The 12,995-nt window shown below is 40.9% G+C and overlaps 1 protein-coding gene across 7 annotated transcripts in view; it reads right to left on the bottom strand.

Moving 5' to 3' along the window:
- Window positions 1–12,995, bottom strand: part of EPB41 (erythrocyte membrane protein band 4.1) — a 100,535-nt gene that overhangs the window by 55,464 nt on the left and 32,076 nt on the right. For all 7 annotated transcript variants that reach the window (XM_075264493.1, XM_075264494.1, XM_075264491.1 and 4 more), the window contains exons 4-5: window positions 10,117–10,221; window positions 4,230–4,272 (exon numbers count right to left, since the gene is read on the bottom strand). In XM_075264493.1, the coding sequence (XP_075120594.1) occupies window positions 4,230–4,272; window positions 10,117–10,221 (148 nt within the window). The remainder of the gene's footprint in view (window positions 1–4,229; window positions 4,273–10,116; window positions 10,222–12,995) is intronic.

Here is a 12,995-nt window from a genome sequence, read left to right as displayed (position 1 = left end):
CTAGAGTGTGCGTGGATTTATGTAAAACATCTGACCCTTGTGGTTGTTAGGAATGAGCACACTCCCCCATTCCTCCTTGTGCTTTAAAGGAGTTTTCGGAGCAAAAAATCCTTTTTTTTTCTAAAGAAAGGTCTGTTAGTGCTAGTAATGGGTTAATAAATACAGCCATATACCTTTAGCAGTATTTGGAGTGATTTCTGGGTATTTCTGGTTGCTGCTGGTGTCCTCTGCATTTGTTGGTGTTAGTTTGCTGCTGTGCAGCTTCTACACTAGTTCCCTCTCACTCAGCCCCCCCCCCCCTCTCCCTATCTCACTAGCCTAGCGATCCCAAAAGAAGAGTAAGAAGAACAGTAATGGGGACATTCCATTTCGGAAGGGGTGAAACGGAATGTCACTGGATTATCTGAAAGTGTCCCTGAGGCGTCACATGACCACTCCAGGGATATAGGCAATTACACTTTTTTTTTTTTAATTGAAGTAAATTAGAAGTTAGAGAGGGGGTTTAGTTTAGGGGTTAATTCTTAGTTTATCCTGGACAACCCCTTTAAATCCCTGAGTTGAAAAAGTGTATTACAAACGTTAGCCATTGTCATTATCAGTGCTCTCTCTTATAACATGCTCTATATTTGTGTCAGGTTGGATTCACACCAGTGCTTGTACTACGTTTGGGGATTCTGTTCCCCTCAGTACTTATTATAGTCTATAGTTACCCATGGTAACCTCTTTTTTAAGCGAATTAGGTTTCCGTTTAGGGATCCCTAAGTGGACCCCCAAACGGAAACCCGAACACAGTTGTTAACCTAGCCTCAGTTGTACATGAACAGTTACTGACAATAGTATCTCAACATTGTCATTAAGGTGTGGTTAAAACCACACCTGAAAAAGCACATGACCCTTTGCCATAGTTTGATGGCAGGAGTTATGCAGCAAAAGCAAGATGACGCTGAGGAGAACACGCAACGCCCAGCATGCACGAAGACAGTGATTTACATAACCATTTCAAAGGTAATTTAAAAAAACGGCTATTCAGGCATATATTTATATCAGAACACTAAAATGTGATGATAGAGCCCCTTTAATGCAACTCGCTGTATATTTATGACACTGCTGCTGCTGCTATTGCTCCTGTATATGCCGCTATGGTGTATACAGGAGCTGAGCCAGTGTAAATGATATAAAGTAACGTTATGTATGAATGGGTGAGAAAGTCTCCTGCAGGTTTCCGTATCCTGCCTGTGTTTTAGGCAGGAAACGGAAACCTAAGTACGGAGACCGGGCCGCAGATGTGAACGAGCCCTGAGCTGACACTGCTGACAATCTGTACCGTATTTTACGCATTGCCCATGAGCGCCTTATAGTCCGTCTCGGTTCATATATAAGGCGCACCGGACTATAAGGCGCAGTCCGGTGCGCCTTATATGTTATTGAAAGCGGCGGCACGCAGACTTTGCCAGCGGCCGTTTAACCCCCCGCGTGCCAGCCGCTTCTATTGGAAGCGCTCGGCAGGCAAGGAGTTAAAGGGGCTCTATCAGCAAAATCATGCTGATAGAGCCCAACCGTAAAAGTTATATTAAACTACCCTCCCGTTTTAAACTAAAACCCTGAAACAGAATGTGAAACTTACCGAACGGTGCAGGGTGGGCGGGCGTTCAGGCCTCCTCTTCCTCCGATGTCCTGACCACTTCCTCCGGCGCTCGCGAACTGATAATGGCCTGGGCGCATGCGCAATATCATAATGCTTCTACTACGGCTACTGCGCATGCGCCCAGGCCATTATCAGTTCGCGAGCGCCGGAGGAGGAGGACGGAACATCGGAGGAAGAGGAGGCCTGAATGCCCGCCCACCCTGCACCGTTCAGTAAGTTTAATATAACTTTTAAGGGTGCATTCACACTACGGAACGCCAGCGTGTATCACAGCCGTACACGCCGGCGTTACAGCAGGGCTGCCGGACACTTCCCATTCATTTCTATGGAAGCCGGCATGCGGGCGCTCCCCATAGAAATGAATGGGAAGTGTCCGGCAGCCCTGCTGTAACGTGTTCCGTAGTGTGAATGCACCCTTACAGTGCCTTTTATGTATGTATGGAAGCGGCACGCAGACTGCCGCCGCTTCCAACCATATATAAGGCGCACCGGACTATAAGGCGCACTTACGATTTCTGAGGAAATCGTAGGTTTTTATGTGCGCCTTATAGTCCGGAAAATACGGTACATAAAAAGTAACACTATTTCTGGTCATTATATGACTTAGATTTTACAACTTGTAGCACTTTTCCCTTGGCTTTATCTGTAATTAGCATTTCTCTATGATCTGGTGGTTGGTGACTACCTGCTATATTCTCTACTTACTAGGTGCTGTGTATCTGCTCCATAACCATTCTCTTTCGCACTCAGAAACTTCCCCATGATTTTACAGGACATATACAGAAAAGTCTTGACCCACACTAATGTAAATAATGCATTTTAAGGGTGGAGTAAATAGGATATTTCTAGAAAAACCAGGCTAAACATGTTTTTGCTTTTCTAGATCACTTCTGCCCCCTCCCCTCTCCATAGGATGTTATAAGCAATCATAATATGAGTCATGTGAGCAGCAGTCTGTCTGGAGACAGATATTGCAGAGTTTTCGGAGTGACAGTCAGTTTAGAAGTGGGGGGGGGGGGGGGGGAGAGAGTAAAACAGTCTTATAGTGGAGCTGAAATAAGCATTTTTCTCTGATAAGATTCAATATAATCTCTCATATTGACCTGCACTACTGATTTATGTAAACTTTGTCAAAATTGACAGGACTATAATTATATGCAATTCCTATCAATACACAAAAGCGATCCTTTAGGCTATAACCTACTTTGTCATAGGGCAATGTTGGGATGATGGAGAGCTAAGCATCCAAGATCAGAGCTCACTCGGCCAAGTGATTACTTCTTTGTACTTAAAGTGGTTCTATCATTGGGAAAAGTCATTTTTAACCAATCACATCCTTGCATTGGCTTTAGAAAGGCTATGCCACACTTCCCTTTAGTATGTAAATTGCCTCAGTGGTTTTTTTAATAAGTCAGTTTTTATTCATATGCTAATTAGACACCATTGTGCACCTTCTTTGCTATTGTTTCCTATGGGTGTATACAGCACAGGCTGCTGCTGCTGATGACTCAGCTTCCTGTTTGCACACACATAGGAGATAATAGCAAAGATAAGTGCTGCTGGGAACTTCCTGTGCTGGCTGGAAGCTCTTTAGCATTTGAATAAAAACGGACTTATTCAAAAACTAATGTGGCAATTTACATACTAGAGGTAGGTGTGAAATAGCATTTCTAAAGGCTATGCAAGGATGTGATTAGTTAAAAATGAGTTTTCCCAATGATAGAGCCCCTTCAAGCAGCCAAAACTAAGCCACTTCAGAGTTACATCCTTCCATACTGCAGAACAAGCGCAAGGAAAACAACCACTTCAAAAACATGTTACTTTTTATTTTATTTTTTTTATCCTTATTCTGATCTTAAAGCCAAAACCAGGAATGGATCCTAAAAAGTAAATATAACCCTCATGTTTTCTTTTTTTTATCCAACCTGTGCCATGTGAGCTAGAGAAAAATACAAATGCAATAGATCCTTGGTGAATGGTATTAATAATGCTGCAATGCTAAAGGGGTATTCCCATGAACATAATCATATCTATATTTGTAAATAATTAAAAGTTAAACATTTTTGCAAATATAAGTAGTTAAAATTCTGCAGAGATTTAAAGACTTTCTCTAATCATCTTAGTGGTGACAGTTTGTTGTCTTGATCGGTTGAAAATGGATACAACTACAAATGCAGAAACTTTCTATGGTCTGGGACTTGTCAGGAACCCAGCTATGATCTTCTTATTGTAGCTGTATTATCAGGCAGGGACACTACATGCATCAGAAGATATCCCGGTCACAATAAAGGAAATCATAACTGATTTTACGAGCTTAGAAAAGTCCTGAATTATGGTCGTATCCACTGGCAACCGAACAAGACAACAACTTGTGACTACAAGATATTTAGAGAAAACCTTTAAGACTGTGCAAAATGTTTAATTACTTATATTTGCAAAAATGTTTAACTTTCAACTGGCTACAAATTTAAAAATGGTTATGTACATGGGAATACCCCTTTAAGTCAATGTGTTAATTGAATCAGTGAATAATAGCAAGTCAAACTTCAACAAGAGGACATCAACACCACAAGAACATACTTACCATGCACCTGTTTTCTGATGTCCTTCACCGGGTCTATCCAGGTCTAAAATAAAGAGAGATTGTTAATGGTTTTCAATTATTTTAATTTTTTTTAACAAAAAATTTTTTCTGACAAATTGAAAATATTTTTACTGTACAGAGTATCAACACTTGCCACCATGCCTAGAGTTTTTAGCACTCTTCCTACCAATAAAACTGGCTCATGAGTAGTATACCAGAGCAATGGAGAGAGACAATAATATGTTTACCAACATAGAAAATAAATACATCTTATGGTATATGCCCCTGCTCAGAATGAAATGGCTGTGGTGCTTTAACGAAAGCAAGGTTCCTTTTGCTAGTTTCATTGAAACTGTTGGGACACAATAGTTCTGACAAAGAAGGCCAAAAAGCCATTTTGTCTCCAATGCATCTAAAGTTTCAGCCAGAATTTCTGAAATATAAAAATGAGAGAAAATGGTTTCCTGCTTTCTGCTTCATATGCAAGAGGAAGCAGCTAAAATTGAGCTCACAGTATTACCAGTATTATCTGCCATATGCTCAGCTTTAGAGCCACTCTCAAAGAGTAAGAATGAAACAGCAGCACGAATGCAGATACATTCAAAAGCCTTCTAAACCAGGGACTTACAGCTGCGTAGCGGTGTATTTAGGATTAGGGGGTACTGTGGATGACGGTCCCCTGTTATCTTGCACAGAGGTGGTCCTAGCAATTCAAGCATTTATCACCAATCAGGTGGATTGAAAATAGAAGATAACTGATATTTGGGGCTGACATACCATCAGGGCTATGGTGTCAGGGCCAGTTTTGGGTGGTGGTGAAAACATTTTTTTTTTTACTAATTTGGGCATAAAAATAAAACGATTTTTTTCTCTCGAAATATGCAATTCTCAATATTGTATATCAAAAGGTTGGAAATTTGCTCCTAGTGCCACCTATGGGAAGGTAGCTCCCTATAGATTTAAACATGGTTTTCAAATAAATCTAATGGCATAATCTGGGAATCTAGGTCTAAAGTATTCTCCTTGCTTAATACTGTATGATAATTTAGATGCATAGAAGCACATTTATTAAGATTGGCGTGTAGACAGATGATGAATTCCCGCATTGATTGTTGCAACTATCATGGAACTGGAGGAGTGCAGTAGGAGTTTGAGTTGGGCTGTGGAAAAATAAAGGAAGCTTGGCAGACTGACTCTACAGCCCTGCATACTATGCCATTATGTAAAAGCAGATAATATGCAAAAAAATTGCATAAAATAAACTAGCAACTTTAGTGTTGTACTCTTCAAAGAATCTTTTGTAAGGGGTAGTCCAGGGAATTTACCTTACTTCCTCCATGACCAGGTGGATACTAGGCTGATTCAGACTCTGGTCACCAGCCCCTGTACCTTGGGGTGCTGTCCCTCTCCCTTTTTCACAGGTATATAGTAGGTGCCTCACATCATCATGTGGCAGTGCCTTGGGACTATTAAAGGATTATCTTATCTTATGTGCATTTGAAGTGCTGGCATCCAACCCCATCAGGGATTGTAGGTGTGCGAGTGGATGTTTCATTAGCATTTTGCACCTTTTTTGTGATACATTTAATATAGTAAGTCCACAATATACAGCTGTTTGAATCACATTAAAACATAAGTTTTAATATTACTTTTAAAATATTAATAATTAAACCAGCTGTAACAAAAATACTCAAAAAAAAAAAAAAAAATGTACAGCTTAAACTATCAAAGTAATATATCCAGCATACTCAAATAATTTTAAGTGTAAAAACGGTCTTACCAGATTCGTTCATCGTAACAAAAATAATCATCCAGAGAAGGGGAGATCCTTGCAATTCCTACTTCCTCCCTAGTTCCTGAAGAATTAATTCACCCCCTTAAACCCTAAAAGGTAATCTACAGGGGCTTCCCTGCATTTTGTTATTAGATACAACAGGACTCAAAAGGGGATAGAGAGATATCACTTTTGATATGATACATAATCTGGTAAGACTATTTTGAAACTACAATTACTTGAGTATGCTCCATAGCATACAGCAAGGAGGGAGGAGATTGACAACCCCAAGGTACAAGGGCTGGTTCAAATTATTATTATTATTATTATTGTTTATATAGCACCATTAATTCCATGGTGCTTTATATTTGGGGGTTTACATACAATACACAAAATATACAGGTAGATATAATACTAACAGTGACCGACTGGCACAGTGGGGTAGAGGGCCCTGCCCGCGAGGGCTTACAATCTATGGGAATCACATGATCCTGGGTCAGAACCAGTCTAGAACACCCAGGGTCCAATTTAATCACTTCTTGTCTCTATGCAGTCTTTTTACGTTTCCAAGCCAACTCCGAATCAAACATAAAAGGTAATTTGAAAAGCCCCCTCAATACCAGCGCAGGGGGCTTCTCTCTTACACAACTTGACCTTAGACCAGATACAGCAGAGAGGCCAATTGCATTTACCTCTTAGATGGCGAAGTCAATAGCAATTCGCAGCATCTAAATAGTCAACAACGCAAACATGATCGAGAGGGGCTGATGCCATAGAGTCAGTTCTACACTGACTGCATAACACATTGCAGAGTGTGCAGGTATTATGAAAGCGACCAAAAGATTGCAAATTCAAGACTCAAAAAAAAAAAAAAAAAAAAAAAAAAAAAAAAAATAGTAGAGGACATGGTTTTACTGAGCAAAAATAGTAAAACTTCAAAACTCCCTCTTATAGTTACTTTATAAAGGAATAATAATAATTAAAAAAAAACACATGTAGCTCCTGATAAAGGAAGCTGGGGGGAAGGGGGGGACAAAAAAAAAAAAACAAAAAAAAATGGCTTGGTCATGTAGGCCTAAAACCGTCCGGGCATTAAAATGTTAAACAAATGCACAGAGGAAGTTAGGTAAATTACAGTCCTTGGTGAACCCCTTTAACCCTATTTAAATGAGGAGAGGATTTTATTGGATTTCATTTAAATTCTTTAGACATTTTCTTTGTCTTTATCCCAGGAGAAAACTAAACTCATGAAATACACTGCAGTACTAATGTGCTGAACAGTAACAGATTTGTGTAGTCACTTGCTATTAACAGAGCTGATAAAACTGAAAAAAACAAAACAAGATCAACCTATGACCCAGAGGAAGACAAAAAAAAAAATTCCATGAGGTGGATGGCAATTGTCCCATATAAGATAAAATTCTTTTGCTGGATCAACATCCTGACTTAATTTAGAGACAACACATGACAGAAAAAACAGCTTGTGTATTTTTTTTGCCTGGTTATATCCTGATTTAATTCTAAGACTGGCCCACACACAGAAACCATACCTTTCAGGGTATGTTCACACGGAGGAAAAGGTGACAGAAACCTTTTCCGCCTTGTGAACTTTCTGTGTGGCTAGCTGAAACGGGATGCAGCATCGGCATTCCGTTGCGGCATCCCGCTCCTGATTAGACCCGAATGGATGGGCCTAAACAGGAGCGTGTCTTGAGCCACGGCTGACTCAGCTACGGAATCTGCTGCAAGATAGGCCATGTTGCTTCTTTTTTCTGCTACTAGCTAGCGGGGGAAAAAAAGCAGCGAGCAGCTCCCATAGAAGTCAATGAGAGCAATTTTTGCATCAAAATCTGCCTGCCAAAAACTCTGTGTGAACATACCCCCGATTAGCAGTCATGTGAACCTGGTCTAACATTCATAAACAAAAACAAAAAGCATTGACGGAAGCATCACACTATCTGTAGTGGTTTCTCTCTTTTGTCGGGTGCACCACCTGGCTATACACATGATGTGAAAGAGGACTTAACGGGGTTGTCCCATCACAAGGATCCTATCTATACTGCTTGTTAATGTGGATGTAAGACTCTTCCTAAATACACTGCGTCAGCAAAACTGCTTTGTTTGTCCACTATCTTACTTTATTCAATTCTTTGTGGCCACAGCCCTGACTTATCTGCTCAAAAGTCAAGTGATGTATCTGCCTGCTCTCAGGGGGGAGGGAGGGGGCTAAGTGCATGGGAGCGAGCCTGTGTTTCTAGCTATTCCTGTGTCTACACCACATGACCTTCCTGCTCTTAGATAGAGGAGAGGAGCTGCTTTCATTTCTGAATGTCTTCTGTTCTCCCAGTTATCAGGCTAGCTAATTCAATTGTGTTCATTATGGCAGAGACAGGCAGTCTCTGTATGTAACACAGAATGGAGTTGCTCCTGCCTGTACTTCATAGTCCAATATTGTGCATATAGTGTTTAAGGACCTTTGATGACATCACAGGCCCTTCAGCCGCCCCATAGGATCATGCTATTCGGTGGGCGGAGCTACACGTTAATTTGGGGGTGAAGCTAAACGGCAGGTTGCATGTGAAACGCTGCCCACCAAATGATGCAAGAAACCAGGAAGAAAGAAGATTTTATAGTTGTGAAGACTGGTGAGTATGCGACGTGGGAATTTAATTTATCAGATAAGACCACCATATTCCGCTGCTCCATGGTCCAGTTTTGATGCTCATGTACACATTGTAGGCCCTCTGACAGGTCTACAGTTACATGGCAAGCTACACAGTGTTTTGACGTCTAGCACAGTCAGCATTATCATTTCTAGCAATACATGCTACTGTAACTTTTCTGGAGGATCCAATTAGACAGGCTAGCATTTGCTTCCTATGTTCCACAATGAGCCATGAGCACCCACCTTACCGTCACCAGTCGTCCTTCTTTTGAGCACTTTTAGTAGGTACTATATATATATGGGGCCGGTGAGAACCGGTGATGGGAAGGGGATAAACCAACTGTAGTTAGGGCTTATTTTTGGAGTAGGACTTATATTTCAAGCCTACTCCAAAAAGCCTGCAAAAGCTATCTGGGGGCTTATTTATTTTTTGGGGTAGGTCTTATTTTGTACAAGCACAGTATAAATTGGGATTTCTTTCCTATTTGCCATGTAGAAATTTTTGTGGACTGTAAGTAAAGAGATTGTGTTGGGCATTTAACACTGGAAATGGATTTTAAGTTATTTGATTTTTATTAAGTTAGGTGTCTGTTCAATTAAAGCTTTTCTAGAATTAGGATATTAGGGAAGGTGAGCGATATATCAGTGGATGTCAAACTGCACCATTTGGAAGTGTGCTGTGACCGCTTCATTGTCTACCAAGCACAGCGCCACACACTTTATAGTGGCTGTGTTTGGCATTGCAGCTTAAACACTTTCATTTAAAAGGTGACTGACTTGAAAACAGGCCATGTGACCAACCAATGTGATGTCATAGGCCTCTTAAGAGGAAACTGCACCTGCCAGACCACTGCTTTCTCTTTACACAACTGATAGGCAGGGGTGTCAGGCATTAGACCTTCCACTGATTTAATCCTGGAAAACCTGTTTTTAACGGTCAGTATGTTATTATGTTTAGCTAACAACCCTTTACCATTTCTGAGTGTATGGCACCTCATCTGGTAATTATTGGGAAGGTTTATTTAAAAAAAAAAAAAAAAGTGATATCAAAAGTGATAAAACAATTTTCCTGCATTAAACTAAGCTCCAGCTTCTGAACAAGATGCGTCTATCTGTTAAAGCCCAGTGAATGATGCTGAGCAGTGCTATACAGACAGGAAGGGTCTCTGTGCCTGCTGCACAAGTGCGGTCAAGCGTTTGCAAGCTCATCCTGTGTAGATTAATCTGGTGGACAATGAGGTCTGAAAGGAAGTACTGGTGGGAGCGAATTAAAGGACACTGGCTCTCTGCAAAACCAGACAATGAATGAACAATGGAGATGACACTCAGAACATCACTGTTTATACAAGAGTGGAACATAACGTAACCCAAAAAGACTTCACTCATGAATTTCTACAATTAATCTTCCTGCACAACAGAATGATCTGCCGACCTCAACCCTCTCTTACCTTGTTAGAAGGAGACTCCCATACGGCAAGGCCAAAATAATCTTCCTCAAGGATGTTCAAGTGACTACACACTCTCTTAAAAAGATCCTGCCCCTTGACATGTTTCTGGAAGAAAAAAAAAAAAACTTATGAATTTCATGTTAGATGCTGTATATGGAACAAAACTGTTCTCTGAATTCATGTTGTGCCCTAGTAGAGGACCCTTTACTACTATAATCTGACTGCAATACTCTTGGCGTACAATTATTAATATGTAACCATTTTCTTTCTATGGCGCCAAAATATTACAAAGTACTTTACAAATCAAAGATAAAAAAAAGAGATAAAATTAGACAGCACAGAGTAAGAAAATACAGAATTCAAACAGTAGGGGCAAGGTCCCTGCTTACAAGATCTTACAATCTATAACTTATAAGGAAAATGTCTCAGGCACAGTTCACATCTGCGTTTGGGTTTCCATTTGGGGAGTCAGCTTGGGGACCTCTTCCCCCCGAACGGAAACCTATACATGTTAAAAAACAGTTACTTAAGGAAACCAGACACACCCCAGAGAATATAAGGGGGCCATGTGGTTTCCACACAAATTATGTGCTGCCTGTAGGACTGCTCTTTGCATGTTTCGTACAGAAACTGAGCAGAAACCACACGGACCCCATTATAGTCTAGGGGTCTGCAGATTTCCCAGGTAACCGCTTTTTAATGCGTATAGGTTTCTGTTCGGCCCTAAACGCAAATGTGAATAGGGCCTTAGTCATAAAAGGTAAAAGTGTCTGCAAGTACAGTAGGCCAGCCATCTTTTATACAACAAGGTAAAACAAACAAAGCTGCAGGAGCCAAACACACAGCAAGTTATCAGTGTATGTACATATACAAAGTGCCTGGTATAGAGTTGCTATTATCTAGCTTACTTGTATGGTGGCAACATCTTTCGCAATGCTTCACAGACTTTTTTGGTCATGGGATAAGATTTTGAGGAATAATGTAGAAGGGAGAGGTTAACCAGAAGAGTTCACTTTGGGGAGAGTAAGGGTGAGTTCGCACTGAGTTTTATGGTGAGGCGTTTTTAGGAGTAGGAATTTGATTCAGTTTCCTGACCAAATAACTCTGTGTGAACTGAGACTAAGGCCAGGTCCATATGGTGGAAAGTGAATTGGAGGCAGTCTTCTGCCTCAGACTCTGCCTCCTACTGCAGCTTTTACACAACAAATTAGCCTGAGATTAATGGAGCTAAATCAGCAGAGTGTCTTGTGCCATGGATTGTGCAGTGGAATCTGCAATTTAACAAAAAAAAAAAAAAAAAAAAAAAAAAAAGCTTTAAAGGCATAATTAGAGATGAGCGAACACCATTTGATCAAATAGGTATTCGAATATCAGGCCGTTCGAGGTATTCGTTTCCAATCGAATACCACACGGCATACGCAGTAAAAATTCGTATCCCCTCCCACCTTCCCTGGCGCGCTTTTTGCACCAATAACTGTGCAGGGAAGGTGGGACAGGAACTACGACAACGGAGGCAGTTTAAAAAAAATTGAAAAAACCCATTGGCTGCCAAAAACATGTGACCTCCCATTTATAAGAACGGCCGCCACCGTATTCACCATTTTTGAGGTCAGAGATAGGGAGAGAGAGAGAGAGATCTGCTGAGGGCTAGATAGGGTTTAGCTTCAGGTAGGCAGGCAAGAGCTAAAGAAGAAAACCAACAGCTCTTCTCAGAGCTATACACTGCAGGGACAGGAGTCCAGCTTTTCACGGATGGTGGAAAACAGGGATACAGAACAGTTACTTGTTGCTATATACGTGCAAACCAGCTTTTGTTAGGGTGTCCCCCCACAAAATAGCAGGAATCCACAGCAGTTACTTCTTGCTATATATGTTCTGACCAGCTTTTCTCAGGGGTGTCCCCCCCAAAAAAAAAATAGCAGGAATCCACAGCAATTACTTCCTACTAATATTATAAATGTGATAGTTTGTGTGTTTGGATGTTTGGGAGTTTGGATGTTTGTTCCTCAATCACACTAAAACGCCTGGACGGATTTGCGTGCAATTTTCCACAAACATAGTTTTCCCTTAGGATTGAGTCACAGGCTACTTTTGGTGCCACTAAACAACATGGCTTCCTAGCAGGAGACTCACAAAAGCAGGACTCCTAGCCCCAGCTATAGACTCACACACACTGCCTGGCATTTCCTGCCTCAACCTGCCTGCACACTCCTTACTGTCTCCTCAGGAGTAGCCCTCACTCTACTCACTCACATTTACATATAGCTTTCCACTATACATACACAATACAACACATCACATTGTAATTACATGTATCTCCTATCACTGCTATATACAGTACCTGATACATATATACTCCTGTACACAGGCTGTATATACTATATAATTACATGCATCTCCTATCACTGCTATATACAGTGCCTGATACATATATACTCCTGTACACAGGCTGTATATACTATATATTACATGTATTACCTATCACTGCTATATACAGTACCTGATACATATATACTCCTGTACACAGGCTGTATAACACATCACATTGTCTGTATCACAACATACACAATATAACACATCAAATCACATTTGCTAGCCCACCAAACTTTTTAAAGCACTTTTACAGTTTCACACGTCTGTATCCGCCCAATTCTCAAATCACCGCAGACGAAGTCGCGGGTAAAAGCTAGTCTTGCTATATACGTGAAAAACAGCTTTTATTAGGGGTGTCCCCCCACTGCAAAAAAATAGCAGGAATCCACAGCAAACCTAGGTGGGAGACACCAAAATTCAGTCAGGCTATGTATGCTCAATCCAGATATCCAGGGTGTGTACCCCCAAAACCTAGGTGGGAGACACCGTAATTCAGTCAGGCTATC

This window comes from Leptodactylus fuscus, chromosome 2, assembly GCF_031893055.1.
Source record: "Leptodactylus fuscus isolate aLepFus1 chromosome 2, aLepFus1.hap2, whole genome shotgun sequence".
In the NCBI taxonomy this organism is placed as follows: Eukaryota; Metazoa; Chordata; class Amphibia; order Anura; family Leptodactylidae; genus Leptodactylus; species Leptodactylus fuscus.
Note: the sequence above shows the minus strand (reverse complement) of the source record. Positions and strands in the feature narration are given on the sequence as shown.